We start from the raw sequence: 21,941 nt of genomic DNA, 5'->3' as shown, positions 1-21,941 counted from the left end.
ATAAACAGTTCAGCCCCACTTAAAGGTTTCTTAACTTCAGCAGGAGGTAAAACTCCAACACAGTCAGATGCCATAGAAACAAACACAAATATGAAACACGTGCAAGTTTAAGTATCCACAAGACAGAAGAGTAAAGTGAGAAATAAGAAGTATTACGTTTTTGTAATGTTTACAGTGTCTTAAATGCTGTGGATTGAACAAATTAAAGATGTTGCTGTTTAAATAGTAGGATTAGGGTTAATAGTAAGGTTTTAGATATCTAAACACTGCTTGGAAATAGCATGCCTGTTCTCAAAATGTCATGACATCTACATTGACTCACACTTCCACAGTGGCACATTGATGCAAGTGACTAAATCCTATTGATTTTCTGTATAAACTGTATAGAGGAACAGTGATGGGGCTCCAGACTAACTTGTTTTACTAGTAGCACAGTGGCCCCTGACCTCAAATTTTAGCACACGCAGATAGGGCACACACTGTAAATTGACTTTTTTCATTCATGATCCTCACACACATTGATTTGCCTGATACGTGGAATGACAGATACCAGATTCTTTGATTTGCAACTTCCTTGTTTTACCTGTGTTTAAAAGGAAAAAAAATTCTTGTTGCAAGTACTGTAGATGAAAAATATACTTGCAGACTTAAATTTTAGGAGCATTTTAGGGGCAGTCTGGAGCCCTGAGTGAGGAGGCAGTTCGTTGTTCTTTTCATTTCCCACTCTGCTTTTTGTAATTACATATTAAATACTGACCCCTAGAGGAGACTCTGGGGCTGTACAACATACTGGCAGTCATATATGTTTTTGTTATTCAACTGAGATAGGTTATTCTTTGCTTTCTCGACTAAAATTAGATAATTTAACATAATATCCGTAATATATCCAATATATTTTATTGGGATGTAATCACTACAGGTGTTGTGCGACAAATTCTTTCCCAAAAATGTAAATGTAATAATAAGTGATGAATATACAGTATGACAATCTTTGGGATTAATTTATTAAATCTTCAACAATCATATACATTACTGTAAAGGATCTGATCAAAGAAGAGATAACAAACATGGCAGCTGTGTTATTATATAAATCAAAGCCATGGCAAACTATAAGATATTTGCAGTGATTTATAATGGTTTCTCATAAAGGTCAAAGGCAGGACATAGATCAGAATCACTAATCTCAAACAACACAATGTACAATGGCGACTGCATGTCATTCTGAGCCTATAAGATCTTCATCATAATTATGCAACATTCAAGTGACGAACAATGATTTAGATTATCTGTTGTATAAAACTATTATACATTAATAACTAAGGAATATTAATAAACTATACATTTTTTAATATAAAAAGAGCTACTTATCACTGTACAATGAAATGAGAATATGTAGCATACATTGGTCCAACGATGATTCATTAAATTTGGTCTGAAGATTAATGGTTATAACATTAGCATACATAAAAATATTGGGGGGAGGGGTGGGGGTACCTCGTCATTTAATAAGTTGGTTTGTGTTTTAAAAAAAAGACTTGATATACTCCAACAGTATGCTGTGCCCAACATACAGTATTGGCACATTTTTACACTAATGCTATCAATTGTAACTGCTCATTAGTACCAGCCCAAATCTAAATCTAAAATAGTGCCTCAACACATAAAAAAAAAAAATCTAATAAATACAAACAGCGTAACAGTGTTTGAGGGGACCTCACCAAATAAGCATAGTCAGGTACGAGACAATTGACCTATGGCTAAGCCACGCCCCCAAACGCGATGAGCCAATCACAGTGCGCATAGCTAGCCCATTCACTCGGACATTCTCTGCTTCCACGTCCATTGAAATGCATTGCAGTTAGTCAGTTTTCATTCGTTTTTATATGTTTTTTCTTGACATTTTAAGTTTAAAATGGTCAAACGGTGTGCATGGGGTACATGCATCTCCGACACTAGGTATCCCGAGAGGCTGGGCGACGGGGTGTATATTTTTTTTACCTTTTCCTAAGCCACATCTCAACCAAGAGAGGTGTCTGCTCTGGATAAAGTTATGCAGTAGACCACAACACCAACTAAACGTGGATAAACTTAACAAGGATGTCTACATCTGTTCAAAGTTAAGTCAACAACGTATTTGAGGCAACATATTGTCAGAGATGTTTAGATGTTAGCCAGTATCACAACTAAGCATAAAGTCCGCAAGCTTAATGCTAACGTATAATGTAAAACTCCATAGACAGGCTAACAGAAATTAGCCCGTCGCTATCGGCGTTTCGCGGCAACCGACAGTAAAGCTAAGTGAAGTTTTGGTGACTTTGAGATGATATTTAATCTTTCTGTCTCCAAAAATCATCAATTGCCTCCTGTGAAATGTCTCCTACTGTGACAGCTGCCATAGCAACTGTCACCGAATGTTGACTGTTTGTCCGAGTGAGTGGAGGGGGCGGGGCTTAACCATAGGTCAATTGATCTCAGTTATGAGATGCAGATTGGACTGACGTCACAAGCAGAGCAGCATCCGACGAGCCGGGTGTGTTCACCTAGTTAGAGGACACCACCATGTCCAGCTCTTTGACTCCCTCCTGGCTGGAGGTCAGGCCACAGCTGGCCGACAGGGGGCTGTCAGAGAAATGGCTGGCAGACCTGGGCATGGCCGCCGGAGAGGGAGGGGCCTGGGCCAGACCGGGCTTCTTTGGGGGGATGGGCGGGGGATTCCCCCTGTCCGCCCTGGGGATGGTGGGGGATCTGATCCCCTGCTGAAGCGCCACGGCGGCCCTCCCGATGATGGGAGACAGCGGCGCCGCCAGGCTGCGGTAGTCCGTGCCGAAAGGCGAATTGTTCGGAGTCGCCAGCTTCGGCGCGACGTTCTGCTGGACGGTGGTGAAGCGGGACAGGACTTGAGTCACCGTGCTCCGGGCCATTTGCTTGACCGGGCTGGGCTCCTGGGGGGGAGGAGGAGGGGCGGTAATCACGGGGGAGACTTCCTTTGGCGAGACGGGGAGAGCCGCCGCCGGCTGCTGCTGCTGCTGCTGCTGCTGCTGCTGCTGCTGCTGCTGCTGCTGCTGCGCGGCCGGGCTCTGAGATTCTGGCTCAGCCGTACCCTGGAACTTGTGTCGAGCGGCGTGAAAGCGCTGGTTGATCCCGGCTTGGTAGGGGGACTGGTAGTTACCGGGACTCGGGCTACCCGGCGGGCGTTTGGCAAGAACGGGCGAGGCACAGGGGGAGGAGGGGGAGACGCTGCAGGAGGCGACCGACAACTTGGTCGGACTTTCATTCCCATTCTGTAGGCAGATCTTCTCTGAGAGGGCATTGTTGTTTGGACCGTGGTCCCCGTTGGTCTCCGGCGGACAGTGGTGACCGTTGACTTTTGGCTGATTTGTGTCTTCCTCGATGTCCTCCACCTTCATGGCGTCAACTGTTGCCTTTCCTGGGGGAACCTTTGTGGCCCACTCCTTTCCCGCCGCGTCAGCTCTCATCACAGTCGCCTCCTCCAGGTTCCTCTTCAGCTCTTCTACCTGATCATCAAAAAAGGAGAGGGGGGGAAAAAGATTAATGTCACGCACACATTTTTTGCAGCGCAAGCTAGTCTTGAGGTAGAGTAGTCGTAGTGTGCCAACTGCTTCCGGCGGAGAGATGAGCAAATCTAAGCGTTCACACCTGCTGCTGTAGCTGACAACAGTGAGCCTCCTCCTTCTTCAAGCGAGAGCGCAGCTGCTCTCGCTCCGTGTCGAACTCGGCTAACTGCTCCTCCACTCTGGCTTCCATCCTGAGGGCTCGCCTCCTCTCGTCCTCCAGCTCCTTCTTCAGGGCCTGACAAGCCTCCTTTTCCTAAATGAGAGTAACAAAAAAGGAGAAAAGGTGTTTACGCTCTTGCTCACTGTCCAAAAAACTCTCTTTTCAGGTGCGTAGGCCAACAAACATTTAGGACAACAGGAAAAAGCTCACACACTAATCAAAAATGGGAATGTCCACCAGAGAGATTGACGGATGCAGGAAACATTTAAAGGACAATTCCGGGCAAATTCAACTCGGGGGGGGGGGGGGGGGGGGTATTTTCCTAACATTAGGTCTAAAAGAAGGAATCTGAAGATTTTCAGTTTAATTGCTCCTGTTTTGCGGTAGTTGTGTCTGTCCCCACATCGCCACGGCAGCAATGAATGGGAGCAGATGCAAGTTCTGCTGCTTAGGCTGTTTACATCCCTCAAAGCCGCAATTTTTTTCCACAGACAACGTCAGATGGCTCCTCAAACATGCACCGAGAAGTTTATTTACTTCAAGCAAGTCGACGTGTTTGTAAAACTAGATCTAATTCAAAGTCTCCCGGAGTCTCGCGCAAGACCCAAGTTGCCGTGCTCGGTGTGTTCAGGTGCAGTGGGAGCTACCGTTTGTGTCATACACACAGGAATATCAACTCTTGACTTGCTTGAAGTGTACATTTTTTCCCACAGACAGCGTCAGATGGCTACTCAAACATGCGCCGAGAAGTTTTTTTTACTTGAAGCAAGTCAAGAGTTGATATTCCTGTGTTTATGACACAAACGGTAGCTTTCCCACTGCACGTGAACACACCGTGCACGGCAACTTGGGTCTCACGCGAGACTTTGAATTAGATCTAGTTTTGCAAACACGTCGGCTTGCTTGAAGTAAATAAACTTCTCGGTGCACGTTTAAGTAGCCATCTGACGCTGTCTGTGGAAAAAAAATTGCGGCTTTGAGGGATGTAAACAGACCTTTTAGACGTAAAATGTTAGGAAAATACGCCCCGGAGTTGAATTTGCCCGGAATTGTCCTTTAATGGTCCATCAAAAACAACAAAAAAGTGCAACCATGGTGATAAAATAAAAATAAAGAAACAAAAACAACTAAGACAAAAAACGTTTCGGCCTACACACTGAAGATGAAGAAATGAAGAAATGTTTCCTGCATCCGTCAATCTTTCTGGAGGACATTCCCATTTTTGATCAGTGTGCGAGCTTTTTCCTGTTGTCCTAAATGAGAGTAGGAATTATTTTTGAACAAAGAGTGCAAAATCTGACTGACTAAGCCTAAAATCTGCAGTGGGGAGGGGGGGGCGGGGCATGTTAGGGTCTGAAAGAAATTGAAATAAATTGCCTGACTTCGACTCAAAATGTTAATAACCTTGTCTAGTTTGCGGCCCAGCTCCGTCAGCCGGTGACCCTCCTCCAGAGCTCTGGCGCTCGCCCACTTGCACTCTTTGGCCAACGCGCAGGAGAGCTGTTTGTGCTGGGCCCGTTCCTCCTCTAGCTGATCAGTAATCCGCCGCTGCTCTTTTTCCAACCGCCGGACCTGGCTACGCTCGAATTCCAGCTGAAATGGCAGGGAGACGAGATGCACAGTAAACCAACTTTGTCAAAGGGTTGTTACGATTTACTTCGAAAAACTCTAGCAGTCTGTCACTGCTCTTCCTATTAAGATGTATACAGCGCGTGAGGGGGGCACCTGTTGTTGTAAGCGCTCCCTCTCCTTCTCCAGGATGTAAGTGACGTCGTCTCCCTCGGCTGTGTCCTCGGCGTGTCTCCTCTTTTCCTCCTCCAGATCTGCAATGACCTGAAGCAAACACAGTGGGGAGACAGAGAGTCAAGGATGAAACCATCTCTCTGAAGTTACTTCTGTTTGGCACTAAGGCCAAAATCTAAAATATACGGCTTGTTGGGCTTTTAAATTTGGCCCATTGAATGTAATTATAAATTATAGTGTAAGAATTGTAAGTGATGAATTGTATTTTGTTATTAGGAACTATTTTTTGTTGTGTGGTTAGAACATGGGGCGGAATGATCAGGTGGCCTAAAGGGGAGTGTATAGTAACGCTGTGGTTTTATTGTCACCTTGACTTTAACAAACCACAAACCACAAACCCACTGCCACCAGTCACTCTCTCTCTCCTCAGCTGCCACCTCACGTCACACTCCCCTTAAAGGGATAGTTCACGCAAAATTGAAATTGCACTCATTATCTACTCACCCTCATGTCGACTAAGGGCTGGGAGAAGTTTCAGAGTCCTCCGTGGCTTCTCTGAGTTACAGGGGGTCTCGGCGTAGCAGTGCATGTCCATATAATGGTTGCAAATGGATACCAACTGTCTTCGTAACAAAAAGACACACCAAAAAACATCCAAATACCTCCATGCTGCTCGTATGTAATGTCCGTCTTGTATTGAAGCCCCGAAATGCGAAATTATGCGAAGTCTATATTTCAAGCTTGTTTTGTAGCGGAAGCTTCTCGAAGCTCCTCTTCCCGGTTCGTCAAATTTGGACGAACTGGGAAGAGGACAGACCCTGGTTCGTCCAAATTTGACGAACCAGGAAGAGGAGCTTCCACTACAAACAAGCTTGAAATATAGACTAATTTAATTTTTTTCGGGACAATTTCGCATTTCGGGGCTTCAATACAAGACGGACATTACATACGAGCAGCATGGAGGTATTTGGATGTTTTTTGGTGTGTCTTTTTGTTACGAAGACAGTTGGTATCCATTTGCAACCGTTATACTACGCTGAGACCCCCTGTAACTCAGAGAAGCCACGGAGGACTCTGAAACTTCTCCCAGCCCTTAGTCCACATGAGGGTGAGTAGATAATGAGTGAAATTTCAATTTTGGGTGAACTATCCCTTTAAGGCCACCTGATTGTTCCGCCCCCAGTTCTAACCACACAACAAAAAATAGTTCCTAATAACAAAATAAAATTAATCTTGCAATAGCAAAGACCACTAACTCTGGTGCACTGGCAAAAAAGGCTGAGCAACAGCACTGCTCCCACTGAAAGTGAATGCCATTTTAATGTAAGTTTTCTTTTACTTTTAGGTAATGGCTTTTACAAACCCTCTCCATCCCTCTATACCCCAACAGGGGTTGCCCAACCCTAGAATACACTGTAAACAATACTGGTAGCAACTTAGTTACATGATTACATAATTCTTTTTTCTGTGGTTTTACAATGATTGGGTTTTTTGTCTTACCTCAATTTGAGAATGGGTAGAGGAAATTATGAGTTCAGTAATGATTTAATTGTCTTATCTGTCTTTTCAGGCCTTTTTGTATGAGTTTTCATTACTTTTATAAGTGTCGGGTTTACCTTTGGTTATATTTCAGTATTGTAGTCATGTTTTTGTGTAATGCCCTGTCAGAGGGTTATGACACACAGTGTTTCCTTTTGTCTGTGTACAGTCACACATACATGAAACAAACACTGGAAATCTGACATCAGCATGCAGGTATTTTGTTCCTTTTTTCCTCCCTTTGTTCATGTTTATTAGCTCACACCTGTGAAGTACTTCTGGATGTGTGTGTGTGTGCCTCTTTGAGATAGTTTATAATGAAAAACAATGCTCTGCTTAATTTTGTTTCTGGGGTAAAAAAGAACAATTTGCAAACAAAGGGTTTTGATTAAGAGGGTCGGTTTGACCTGTGTTGCAAAACTTTGTTGCCATCTGTGTTTTTAATTTTCATATATTCAGTATTTTCAGAATAAATGTCCACAAAGGGCCAGTTGTATTGCGCTGCCTCCCCCCATATGTTTCATGTTTTTCTCTTCCGCTGAGGCCAACTTTTAGTTTGCAAGTCCCGCCACCCCATCCAGACTCACTCTTCTGTGCCTGCTCTCTGCTGCAGCCAGCTGGGCCAACATCTTCTCTTGCATCCGCCTGCAGTGGCTCACCACCAGTTTGAGAACCACCAGAGGGTTGGAAACAGAATTAGAAGAAGAGCCCGGCTCCTTGTCCTGGCCTCCCATAGCCTCGCTGTCTCTCTGCAAGGCCAGGAAGGGGTCGCTGAGGTTGTACCTGCCATAGCGCTCCTGGACGAACAGCTCTTTACGCTGAGCCTAAAGAAGGGAGAAGAGAAGGGAAGAGACGGCATCAGTTAGTTATGTGGTAGGAAATGTAAATAGTACTGATTCTTCTGTGTTTTTTTTTTGGTCTTTAGCCATGTTCCTGATGTAGCAAAGCAACTACTGAACTGGATGGCCAGGGAATTTGGTACAGACATTTAAATTCCCCCAGGGGATGCATTGTGGTGAAATGTCTTGACACAGAGTTAATCATCATGTTAGCATGGAAGTGTTATAAGTCGGTGTCACTTTGCTGCACATCTCCAGCCTTTACCTCTAACTTAGTCTAACCCAGTGGTCCCCAACCTTTTTTGGCTCGTGACCCCATTTTGACATCACAAATTTATTGCGACCCCGCAATCACGTGTGTGTGTGTGTGTGAATAATTTTAAAAAGAATAATAATTAGTTAAAGGGACATTGTGTAACTTCTCCTGTTATCTAATCACGAAAATCGATTATTTCGTTCAAAAGTCTGTTTTTCATTAATCAGTAATCCCCCCATCAACAAACTGAAGTGTTCCTTTCAGCTCTGAATGAGCCGTTCATATCATTCATATCTACATGGAGCGGGTAAGCTCGGTGCTGCTGCCATGTGGTGTCTCCATGTTTTTACGTTCAGTGGCAGCGTGACGGTAGGTAACCATGGAAACTCAGCGGAGACACCGGAGCTGTCGGCTCAGGTGGAGGTGGCGTCTGTGAAAAGTCACCGCGGTAACGCAGTGAGGAGGAATGGAGCGTTACACTGATGCTGCATTCACCTGCAGTTGGGCAGACGGCCGTCGGTAACAAACCAGATGTCATTTTAGTCACAGAAGTCCAGAGAAAGCCGGTAAAACGTGGGTCAGGTAAACAATACATCACCACGACAACATACTGTCACGTGAATTGTTTTGCCTCATGCTGACGGACCACTTGTTTACATAGAGGCTTGTTTATGCCGTTACGTGCAGCGGCTGTCATCCGCCCAATTTCACGTGAATGCAGCATGAAAAATACGATTGAGTTGCTTGTGATATACAACCGCAACGCTAGATGGGAGTAATTCCTACACAATGTACCTTAGTAATTTTTTTTATCAGTGACTAGACATTTCAGGCGAACCCATTTGACTTCCAGGTGACCCCACGTGGAGTCCCGACCCCCAGGTTGAAAAACACTGGTCTAGGAGTAGCACCAGTGTTATATAATAAAGATTAGCTGCAATTAAAGCAAGTGTTGTCATTCAGCAAGACTCTAAATATTAAAGTTCTGACATCTGATAATTATAATCCATTATCAGTTAACACATGCTGCTGTCACTTTTCCGTCATTTAAACAGGAAGCTGAATACTGCGTTCAACACAACATGATCAATATCTCTAATGCCTGAGTGGGGGTTAATGAGCAGACAAGATAAAAGGAGGAGGGGAGAGAGAGGAAATGCATGAAAAAAAAACCCACAAGAGAAAGAGTGCAGGAGGAGGAAGGAGCAACAGATGGTGTGCGTCTGTCTATCTTTAGCAGGACAGCTGCTCTGGACTGGGCCTCAGCCAAGGCAGACCTGTTCTCTGTTTAACTCATGACAAAGGAGGGATAATGGCAGCAGGACGTTTCAGGTTCAGCAGATACCTTTGGGCTTGCTGCGTGGAAGGGGGATGAAGTAAGGGGGAGTGAAGGAGAGGAAGAGACAGAGAGAGAGGCAGAGGAGGGCTGAAGCAGAGCTGGCACTGTGTCTTCGTGAGGTTTCAACAAAAGAGGATCAAGAGATTAGAGGGAACGGTATCCTCTCTGGCAGGGCGAGGACAGAACTCTTGACGACTGATACTGAGATTACCTGACAAGTTTAAAGTGTAGTCAAGAGCGTGGGCGGGCCTGCGGAGCAATGTTTAGCCATTTGGCTGTTCTTACGGTGCCTTTAAGTGCCCGCTGTATATCAGGAAGGTATTACAGATGAGCACACACAGGTATATCATGACCCGTCTTACACGGGTCTGTACTGCAGTACAACTGTGTCTGAATTATTCTAACTTAGTGATGCATTGATCCAACATTTTCCATACAGGTACTTTACTGCATGAACCTCATTAAAACATCTGTGTGTCAGTTAAAGGGCATTTCCAGTCATAATCAATGTTTACCTCAGATATCAGGTCACCTATGATCAGTTCATTACCATCCATACTCCCAACTGCAGTGTGTGGACGTTTATATTCGTTTTTGTTCAAGAATCTTTAGTTTTTTCAATGTTCATTAATGGGCTCTGGACTAATTTTAAAATTGTTCTGTGGTCGCAAGTAACGTCCTTTTGACCATCATTTAAATTTTAAAATTCACATTACAATTAAATTAAATCAAAATTCGGACGTACCGAGGCTCGCATTGGTCCTTTTCGGGTCAGAGAACAAACTTCAGAGTCCCTCTACTGTTGTGTTCTCTGAAGAACAATACAATTGCTTTAATGTAATTGTAAAGCAAATTTTAAAATTGAAATGATGGTCAAAAGAACGTTACTTGCAACGACAGAACAATTTTAAAATTAGAGCCCATTCATGAACATTGAAAAAAACGATAGATTCTTGAAGAAAAACTAATATAAACGTCCACACGCTGCAGTTGGGAGTATGGATGGTATGAGATGAACTGATCATAGGTGACCTGATATCTGAGGTAAACATTGATTACGACTGGAAATGCCCTTTAAGTTGGAGTTGCTGTGGCAACCTGCTGCAACTGGACACACATGAAGATAAAAGTTTATAATGACAAAAATGACAAAGAAACTTGATTAATGTGACTCCATCACATCGTATTTGGAAAACTTAACTAAGTACAAACCTGGATAGGGAATGAAGATAAAAGGTAACGATGATGTATGAGAACTACTGTACATATAATTGACTTTAAATGTGTGAGTAATTGAGATATTAGACATGCATTTTGCACAATGATAGATTTATATAAAATAACTGGAAGCAGCAATGTGAAAAAAACAAAACAAAGCCAAATGCCAAGCACTATAATCATACTGATGCTGAATCTATAGAACTGGACAGACCATACAATTGTTTTTTGCGAGCTCTATGAAACCCGCTTCAGCCCAGTTGTTTACTGGCAAGATGATGGATTGTCTTCACACAGACATCCAACCTTCAAAGAAAATTCCATGAGTGCGGCGCCTTCATGGTTTTGTCATTTCTCTGCATCTTCACCGTTGGCTCGTCTGGCACAAAGTGAGGATGGCAGGGCTGCGAGGCTTTGCTGCTGTTATTTGATCCAGTCCATTGAGGACGGTATGAAGGCGGATCAAACGGCATGAAGGGGCGAAACAGGAAAAACACGGGGTGCCCTGGAGAATTCAAAAATGCCTCTCAAATGTAAGCATATATATCTAAAGCCCAGTGACTACTCAAACACCCCAACAACAGTTTGTGTGATTCAGAACAGCTTTGAACGTTGTCCTGAGTGTATACAACACAGTTTTCACATCTGACTGAGTTAGAACCGCCGAAGCAAAAAATAGAGTACCTTAAATAAGATAATACACTGTTCATCTTTTTATTGGGATTATTCTCATTTCCTTTATAAAACGTTGATCTAATTTTGAAGGCAAGTCTTCAAAGAGAAATCTCGTCTCCTGCCTTGGCCTACAGCCCAACCCTGTTCCCATCAGTGACGGTCTGCTCTGATGTGTCACTTTACAGTCACAGATTAAATAAGCTTAGATCAGGGTTTCCATTCTTGACACTTGCGTAGCTCAAGGATATACACTCAGCCTGACTCCCATTGCTGTGGTTGCAGGCAGCAGCAGCAGCAGCAGCAGGGAAGAAATAAAAAGTGAAAAAAAAAATATGTAAGCCATTGTTCATACTGAGGAATGCATACCGAACACATTTTCAACTTTAAGTTCCTACAAGGACTGTTTTCTATTTATTCAGTCTGCACACATTTTCATAACTGGATAATTGGCCTTTAAATTGTCGTTTTTTTTTTTTTTTTTCTAATTCACAGGACCCCCATTACACAAGTTCACTCATAAACACAGACTCTGCCTCTCTTTCCCTCCCCAGCCCCTCAATCCACAGACAGACGTGCACGTCCACAACACAAAGAGAGGCTGTTTTCCTCTGCATCAATCCTCCACTGCTGCACAGAGGGTGGAGGAAATGAAAAGTGGGATTACAGAAAACGCATTTTTGAGCGTTAGTTAATACTTAACACCCATATCTGCAAGAGCTTATTCATTACATCACACTGTGCAATGTGCAATACCCATAAACATTCAGCACATGGCTGCTATATGCATCATCGTCTACCTCCATTATTCATGCTTTTGTCTGCTGGCTACAGTTCTTGGCAACCTGCGCGTTTTTGCTAGGGAAGCCGTCTTTGTGCCACGGCTGCACTGGTTCCAATGTGGCTTATCTTTTGCTGACACATGCCTGGACCGTTTCAGTCGTGCAATGTTGGGGCGACAAGATCTGTATAATACAGAGGGAAGGTGATATATGAATTTGTTACCCCGTAGTCCTATGCATTTCAGAGCGGATTACAACACGGATTGAAAAGTATATGCATGTAATGTAAATGATGTACTATCCATCATAATGTCAGAGAGTGGAATGCAATTGAATGCTACAGTAAATGACTCCGAGCACAATCAGCTGATGCATCTGGAAGCCAGACACAGAGTTATTTTCTGTATTTCAGTGCTGCTCCGTTACCAAAAAACCACTCAGGTTAAACCTGTTTGTACATTTGGAACGACAGTACACAAAGTCCACACTTAATTAAAGCTTATTTCCATATTTGCCTTTGAACTTAAAAGTAAAGACTCGTATTCTTTACCCAAAGCAGACGGGACTACTGGATCTCTGCAGGTCTTTGTGTGCCAAATACAAGTTTTTGCCAGAGACTAACTTCCTTTTGAAAGCCACAGCGTGAGCAGCTGCAGAAGTGAGTCACAAGGGGGGGAAAAATGCAGCGGATACTTAGAATGCCATTGATAGTTCTGCATAATTAAATATAGAGGACCATTGAAAAACCACATCATTAACCTCACATCCTGTGCTTATTATATCCTGTAGAAAATTGCTGATAAGAACGTTGTGGCTTTAAATATTAAAAAACAAGCGGACAACACATTTAAACTTTGCCAGTTCTGCTACTTAACCAAATGAGGCTTGCAAAGCAGAGAAGTGAGCACTTTGTCATGTGAGGGACTGTTTATTACAGGACGTGTTATGCATGGTATTATTACCATGGAGATTTGTGTTTGAGCTAAACACTTCTTGCATGACACTCACTCACACAGTGTAGCAGTGACACGTCAGTTCAGACTGACATAAGCAGCATGACTGGACCTACTTCTCTAATTACTGTAGATTCACATGCAGTCTTATTGTTGGAACAGGAGTCTGCAGCCCACACTGTATTTAGACACAACAATGCCTGCAGCGAAACGCTGACGCTCGCATGCCAACGTGCTCACAGTCGCAGTACAAACAAGCTGATGTGTAGCAGGTATAGTCGCCCTCTTAATTTAGCACGGAGGAAAGTTGTGGGAAGCATGGGAAGCAAGAACGCCTGAATCTGATATTTTTTTCTCTCTGATGTGACTCATAGGTTGGCACTACAGGCTAGAGTCACAGTCCTAAATCAGTAGGATTCATCCTCTTGGGACTCTGAATGTTAGCAAAAATCCACTGGCTAGTTGCTGAGATACTTCACTTTGACGAAAATTCAGAGGATCACCAAAGTCTAACTTTGATCACCAAAATTAGACTTTTGATCCTGTAATAAAGTTTAGTCTTAGGATCACCAAAGTTAGACTTTGGTAAAGTTCAGTCTTGGTAAACTTTATCCTCCGTGGACTAAGAAATACTCAAAAGAATATGGCAAACCATCCAGTGGTTTTTGAGATATTTCAGTCAGGGCCAACGGACTGAGATTATTGCAAAGTAAACCACATTAGCCTCTGGCATGAATAAAAAGAAGGGAATTATGTAGTGATGTTTTACTGATAACAAACTGTTTTCATGTTTGGGCGCGACTGCAAATTCCCCATCACTAATTCCTTAACAGCAGAAAGGCATTTGTCCTGCAGAGAGGAGATCACCTTTCATTGACTCTCAGCAGTTCATTTCCTTCAGGTCAGTTATTATTACCCTTCATTAAAGGCCCGTGAGAGTTTACGCCGCAGCACCGAGTCCTGAATGGGTTAACAGTTTGACCCGGCCGGCGGAGCCACGAAAAAGAAGCACAGCCATATTCCCCTCAAGCTCCAGTTAAGGCCAATGTTTATTTGTTCACTCCTACTCTCGCTCACATTGAGTCATCAGGCACCCAGCGTGCTGCAATTCTTCTTGCCTTAGATGGCCAGATCCCAGGAGAGATGTAGGAATGTGGTCTAGACACAACACATGAGCATTCAGGAGTGGGCTCTCTTCGACGGCTCCGCTCTAGTTTGTTCTTTCAATGGTGCGTTTCACACCGCAAAAAAAAAGTGAACGGCATCCCAAGAGCCTAAACAGCATGACAGAAACGCTAAAGCATCCTTAGTTTGTTTATTCTCCACTCATCTTTAATTTGTGGTTTATTAACAGCTTTAAGAAGTGGGGATGGGGGGGTGCAATGTCACTGAAGTAAGTTTACAACTCTTTTATTAAATTCAACATCCTAAAGGCCATGCAAACAGTCAGTGAACGCCGGGGTATGTACTGTAGGCCTGGAGGACACAGTGTGGGAAAATAGCCTGGCAATCCTTTAACTGAAATGCAGAATTAATCCTGCCCAAGTAATACATCCTAAGGCTGAGTCGCGCTGCTGTGTATGGATACTGTGTGTGTGTGTGTGTGTGTGCGTCTGTGTCTTTCTAATTGGGTCTGTGTTCAGGTTCACTGGGGTGTGTCTATTCATTTCAGCTTATGAAAAGAATGACTTATGTTATTATGAGACAATGTCACAAAAGATTCACCGCCGTCGGAGACACAGAACACTGGTTTAGAGCGAGCCAGAGGAATATTAGCTAGATAGATATGTCATTTCCAGACAGGGAGCGAGTACTAATAACAGGTCAGAGTTATTCGGATTAATCTTAATTACCCCCCCCCCCATTTTTTCCCCTCATTTTGTTGCCAGTTCTCTCTGTGCTTTTTAGGTCCAATAACACCAAAAGCTGGCAGCCATCCCATACTGTAGCTCCATATATCCATCACAAACATATCTTAAAGGTACATTGTGTAGGAATTCCTCCCATCTAGCGTTGCGGTTGTATATCGCATTCGCAAACAACTCAATCGTATTTTTCATGCTGCATTCACGTGAAATTGGGCAGACGGACGACAGCCGCTGCACGTAACGGCATAAACAAGCCTCTATGTAAACAAGTGGTCCGTCAGCACGAGGCAAAACAATACACGTGACAATATGTTGTCATGGCGATGTGGTATTGTTTACCTGACCCACATTTTACCGGCTTTCTCTGGACTTCTGTGACTAAAATGACATCTGGTTTGTTACCGACGGCCGTCTGCCCGACTGCAGGTGAATGCAGCATCAGTGTAACGCTCCTTTCCTCCTCACTGCGTTACCGCGGTGACTCTTCACAGACGCCACCTCGACCTGAGCCGACAGCTCCGGTGTCTCCGCTGAGTTTCCGTGGTTTCCTACCATCACGCTGCCACTGAACGTAAAAACATGGAGACACCACATGGCAGCAGCACCGAGCTTACCCGCTCCATGGAGATATGAATGATATGAACGGCTAATTCAGAGCTGAAAGGAACACTTCACTTTGTTGATGGGGGGGATTACTGATTAATGAAAAACAGACTTTTGAACAAAATAATCGAGTTTTGTGAATAGATAACAGGAGAAGTTACACAATGTCCCTTTAAATGACTTGAAAAGTGCCTGTTCAGAGTTGTTAGTTCTTACACCTCTACTGGAGCGTAAACCTTTTCCCTGCTGTCCATCAGACTACATTTATTTTTCTCCATGCAAACTACAAACAGAAGCCACGCAAGTGTTAGAGCAATCTGCTCCGTAAGTGCTTTGAGAGTTTTCCTCTGACACTCGATACATTTTCCCTCCTGCAACATGTCGCCACTGAGTTTAATTGTAACTGACATTAATTCAACCTGACCACAGCTGCTGTTCTCTATAACACAGTCGCATTTGTAAGCCCAGAGGGAGTGGATGAGCGTTTTATATTAACAAGACAGATTTGCAGAGTTGTTTGAATGCTCTGTGTGTCATCAGCTCCACTGATTGGTTACCTTTAGGGCATCAATGACCAGGTCCCGGGCTTCCAGCTCTCCCTCCAGGACGCTGAAGAGCATCAGCAACTCCGGCTTGGTCAAACTCTCCATGTTCAGCTTGGACTGTGGAGATAGAAGATGAAAGGGGGCATTTTGGTTTTAGATTTTATTTCTTAAAACAGATGCTAACTGGAATGTTTGGCAGTTTATTATCCTTGCTCTTAAAAATACTTGAACCGTGCTTTAGTTATTCTGCCACGTTATTGTTAAACTCCAAGAGGGGAAGCCCCGAAACTACTAATCACTGCTTTTTGTGCTTTCCCACAATTTCTCAGTTATTTCATTTCATCTTGAAACAAAGCCATATTTTCTAATCTTCCCAAATCACCCAGACAGACATCTGATCTATCTGATCTAGCCCAGTGATTTACGAGCTTAATGTGGATATGTAGTTATTATCTTGGGAGGGAGTAATTTTGCAGAGCAGAACCACTGTGCAAAACACTTTTTCTTGCAACTGATATGAAAAGAAACCAGGCAGTTTTCTTTTTCAGAGTGAATTGAACGTCTCACATATCTCTTCAAGGGCTCCATTTCTGTGGGGTAGTTCAAGCAAAAAGTGATGATATAGTATCAAAAAAACACAACTGCTGTAAAAAGAAAAAAAAAGTAAATAAATATTATGCAACAGAACCATTTACAAGTACTGCAACAGTGCAACTGAGCTGTGAGGGCTCTATTTTACGCTACCCACACGGGAAAGGCTTATTTCATTTCCCTTGTGGGTTTGGGGGTATTTCTAAAAGTGGAAACAAACATGGCAACAATGGAACAAGACAACAACACACAGTCATCTCCCTCCATTGACACTCACAGCTTAGCTTTTGAAGTCTCAAAGCGTCATATGACTTTGTTTTTTTTTGTTTCCTCGCTGTACAGTACGTTCATCTTGCATAATAGGTGATGATGCTGATGCCGTGACAGTTGCTTTATGCTGGAAACGCAGTATGGTCTCTTTGTAGTGTCCCTACACTCTAATCTCACAGCTGTGTTGGTTCTGCTGACAAGCCCTGCGGTGTCCACACCTCAAACATCCACCACGCTCTGGCCGAGTCAACGTATGCGGGGCGGGCCCCCCTTTGAAACCTGATCAAAGCTGTTGATGTTTTTTACACTAAAGCGTCCTTTTCATCATCATGTGGGACGTGTAGGATAGATGAACGCCTCACTGACCCACTATTTAACCCTCCTGTCCTCCTTCTTTCCTTCCATTCTCCCTTCCTTCTTTCAACAATCCCTTTTCCCTTCCTTCTTTCCTTCCTTTCTCCCTTCCTTCTTTTAACAGTCCTTTTTTCCTTCCTTCCTTCCCTTCGTCCTTACTTCTTCTTCCTTCCTCTTTTGATCCAATTGACCTGATCTGTTCCCTATCCCTCCAGCTTTCTTTCCTTCCCTTTTCCCTTCCTTCTTTCCCTTCTTCCTTCCTTGAACAAATCTGTTCCATCCATCCATCCATCTTTCTTTCCTTCCTTTTTCCTTCCTTCTTTCCACAATCCTTTTTTCCTTCCTTCCTTCCCTTCATCCTTACTTCTTCCTTCCTTTTTGACCCAATTGACCCAATCTGTTCCCTCCCTCCTTCTAGCTTTCCATCCTTTTTCCTTCCTTCTTTCCACAATCCTTTTTCCCTTCCTTCCTTCCCTTCATCCTTACTTCTTCCTTCCTTTTTGACCCAATCTGTTCCCTCCCTCCTTCTAGCTTTCCTTCCTTTTTCCCTTCCTTCTTTCCTCCCATCTTTCCCTTCGTCCTTTCTTCTTCCTTGACCCAGGAGGACAACAGAAGGGTCAATAACAGAAACGTACTCTAGCTTGGCTCACTCAAACACATAAATATAAATTTCTATGCGGCCGGAAGCATCTGAAGAATCTCTGCTCAGTTTACTCGACTGTGATTCGCACCTGAGCTCGCATTCATTCAGCCGACTCTGCTCTGAGCCGCCTGTGGTCACCACAACTTTCCACATCATGAAGTCATCAGGGGGGGTGGGCTGCTCTCTCATCTCTCTTTTTGTTGTTTTTCTTCTACTGTAATGAGAGACAGGGAGCTACCGGGGCCTTTTTCATATTTGAGCTCACAGCTACAATATGTCCTAGTCATCTTCAGTCGGTCACAACAGTGGGGGGAAAAGTTAAAAAAAAAAAAAAAAAAACCTGAAAATGACATGGTGTCATGTGGCATTTAAATACACCGGGACGTTCGTATAAAGCAGTACACAGAAGTGAAAGGAGGACTGAGCCCCGACCCCGCTGAACTGCATCCACGGCCTAAATCCCCACAGCAACGTGCTCTCACAAAGAAGGCACACAGCGTTTTAGTTCTGCCCTCAGCAGTGCTCATGGTCTGTGGCTTAACCACAGGGGTAAAATGCTAATTAAACTACAGTACACACACCTCCCCTTGGTTTTAGTTTACAGGCTTGCTCGCTAATTTCACAGGCCGCCGTAATCACTGTGAGAAGAGTGTGTGTGCTTGTGTTATGAGACATGTCTGCCCCCCCCTTCCTCCCTCTCGCCCCGCATGTGTCATCAGACTTGTTTAGATCCTCATCATTTTGATATTATTTCACCTAATCCCCCTGCGTTAGCGCTGGTAATCATGAGGGTATACAAACACGCTGCAACAGCGATGGGAAACACAAATATTCCCACAAGTCTTTTTGTGGCTCCACCTCTGATCAAAAGCGCTGTGTCTATAATCATTTTCATCCATGTTTGTTTTAAGCCTTGGTCAGTCATGTGCCTCCTCCGCAACACTTGTAAACTCATTAAAAACACACAGCAGCTCTTACTGCCAAAACAAATGCTTTGCCCCGGTGCAGAGAGGCCCTGGCTTTTTCTCTGAGTAGCTGGTTGACGGTACGGTTTAAAGGTAAACTGCAAAAGTTACACTACCAACATCCAGATCAGTTATGATTATGATCTATTACTGGTGTATTACTAAATTAGAATCATTTAAAGGTATAATACATGTATGTAGGAATTCCCCCCATCTAGGGTGCGGTTGCATATCTGAACGTATTCTTGATGTTGCATTCACGTGAAATCGGGCAGACATCAGACAGACAACAGACGCTGCATGTAACAGGATAAACAAGTGGTCCGCCAGCACGAGGCAAAACAATACAGGCGTGACAATATGTTGTCATGGTGATGTCGTATTGTTTACCTGACCCACGTTTTACCGTCTTTCTCTCGTCCAGTAAAATGACATCCGGTTGGTTTGCCGATGGCCGTCTGCCTGACTGCACCTGAATGCAACATCAGTGCCTCCGTCCTTCCTCACACTACACAGTGGTGACAGTTTTAACAGGCCGAGCCGACAGCTCCGTTGAGTTTCTATGGTTACCTACGGTCACGCTGCCACTCAACGTAGAAAATGGCGATGCAACATGGCCGCCTCGGTTCGGTGCGTCGCCCACTTACTGTATGTGTTTGTAACGACTTGTAACAACTCATTCTAAGGTACGAGAAAGCTTTCATTTGTATGCAGGTGTGATTGCACTTCAGTGAAATACCTATTTATGAAAGACATATTTGATTTTTGCTAATAAAAAGCCAAATAAGTTACATACTGGGGCTTTAAAGTATACTTTAGACAGTCACTTTACACAGTGGCTCAGCCTAGGCAATTGTCTCACACTGTGATAAACTTTAACAGTGCATAAAACCTTTTTCCAAAACTTTCATTACATCACATCTTCCAGCTGGAAGAAGAATTAGAAGAAAAGAGAAACACACACACACACACACACACACACACACAACACACAACACACAACACACAACTAGTGCATTCACGTCACAGAATGTTAAAACCTTCCTGTACTCCCAGCTTTACCTGGGATGAGGGTCAGCTGAGGGGAAGTGCAGTCTGAGAGGTCTGCTGAATTTCCTTGTTCTGTTAATCAGGCTGGCTGACCAGATGCAGCATGTCTGGATACTAAATTGGATTTGGTGGCCAACCTAATTTTTGTGTAGGCTAAGCCACTTGCTTCCTCACTCAGCTTCCTATATATTATAGCCTGGTCTTGAAAATAAATGGACATTCAAAACTTACAGAATGAAATACTGGAGTTGATCATGATGAGGAATAAGCCGCATTAGTTTAAAAAAAAAGAAGAAGAAAAAATCACACAAACACACAACTGGAGCCGCTGTAAATTGGTCCAATCAGCTCACACTGATCGGTGTGTGACCTCAGCAGCTGACATGTATCTGTTGTGTGTCTCTTCGCTGAAAAGGCTACATATTTGTGTGTTTTTTTGCACGATCCAAACTCATCTCGGTGACATCTGATCTCAGACAGAGAGAGATGCAGTCCGAGCGGTTCGGCCTGTAGCTTTGACTACTTCAGCTAACTACATCTTTTCTCTCTCTTCTCTAGTGTCTTAAGACACGGCGACAGGCTGCAGACGATTGTCTCTAACTTGACACCCACCGACTCTAAACCGTCTTGTGTGGCTCTTCTTACCTTCATGTGGTCCTCCGGGATCTTTGGAAACTCCAGCATGAACTTTTCTCCTGTCAGAAGATTTGTTTCACTTGATTTGCGTCTCCTCTGATCCCGATGCAGCGGAGCACCGAACGGCCAAAGCGTCGGTCTGACTGATGGCTAAAGCGGCCAATAGGCCAAGGGAGGGCTCAGAGCGCTGACCAATGAGAGACGAGTTAATCGGAAAAGGGGCAGGGACAGCGGAGTCCCACCTCTTGGATCCTGCTTGGATTTCTTTGTTTAGTAAGTCCTGAGTGCCTGTCTCTTAAAGAGTCTCTCACGGGCACGGAAAGACTTTGAGCAAACAATTTGAACAACTGCACAAGTGATGAAACAGGACTTGGATTGTCTGTGTGGTCCTTCATGTTGGCCTTATGGCGACAACAGACAGCAATAAAAACAACAAGTTAAATATATCGACCTATAAGATGTTAGGGGGGGGAAAAGAAGCACATTTACCAGAACATAACAAAACAACCTAAACCGGGACGAAATGGATAAACAGAAGATACAAAGTTTTAAGTTGAGAAATCTAAGCAATTACAGTAGTGATCAGTGGCCTACTGTTTATACAGTAATGTTAAGTAAATTAAAGCTGCATGGTTCTAGGTGTGACTATTGAAAATAATGGGTTTAATCACAATAACAACCTCAGCATATTTCAAACTCTATATTTTGGTCTAATAATCCTCAAGTATGGTTGTAATTTTCTATGAGAATAGTATAATATCTATGATAATTAGCCGACTTGATATTTTTGCTGCATTTATTTGGTTCACTGTTCAATTTGGTTCAATGTTGCTCACATTTATTATGCACATGTAAAACTAGTGAGACCACAATGGAAAAAAAATACTGTTATAAATATAACATCCCTGACTACACTTACAATCTGAATAAGTTCCGTAGTAAAATCTACTCAAAATGTAAACATAATGAAAGATGGAGATCACTTTAACTGCCTTCTTTACGGTTGTGTTGTTGAATGTGCAATAAATTAAATATGTCTTAAAGCAGAAGTGAGTGATCCGGTCGTTTTCGCTAATGCTGCGTTCCAGGCAGGCTTTTGAAATCGTAAATTACAGCTTCAAGTCACAACTTACGACTTTGTAGCGTTCCAGGCAACCCACTCGTGTTTTTCCGACCTGTTTTACCGGTGAAAGTCACTATAACGGCCACTCGTAACTTCCGACCGGTGAACTCGTACCAGATCGAACTGGTACCACTTCACGGTCGGAAAAATACGAGTTTCCTTGAACGCACCATAACAGTCCTCGTCGCTACGTCACCACATTCTCGGCGTTCCTTGG

General features: G+C 43.5%; 1 protein-coding gene across 1 annotated transcript; it reads right to left on the bottom strand.

Annotated features, from left to right (window-relative positions):
- Positions 1 to 2,540: 2,540 nt before the first annotated feature.
- Positions 2,541 to 20,719, bottom strand: LOC310985730 (CTTNBP2 N-terminal-like protein; the record flags this gene model as incomplete). Its single annotated transcript, XM_083971356.1, has 7 exons — positions 20,611 to 20,719; positions 16,105 to 16,209; positions 7,605 to 7,841; positions 5,461 to 5,568; positions 5,140 to 5,328; positions 3,658 to 3,828; positions 2,541 to 3,515 (listed from the first exon to the last, which is right to left on the bottom strand). The coding sequence occupies exons 1-7, from the start codon at positions 20,647 to 20,649 to the stop codon at positions 2,541 to 2,543; spliced, it is 1,824 nt and encodes a 607-aa protein (XP_083827482.1). The 5' UTR covers positions 20,650 to 20,719.
- Between the last annotated feature and the right edge of the window lie 1,222 nt (positions 20,720 to 21,941).

Source organism: Trachurus trachurus, assembly GCF_905171665.1.
Source record: "Trachurus trachurus genome assembly, chromosome: 5".
NCBI lineage: Eukaryota > Metazoa > Chordata > Actinopteri > Carangiformes > Carangidae > Trachurus > Trachurus trachurus.
This window is presented reverse-complemented; position numbering and strand designations above follow the sequence as displayed.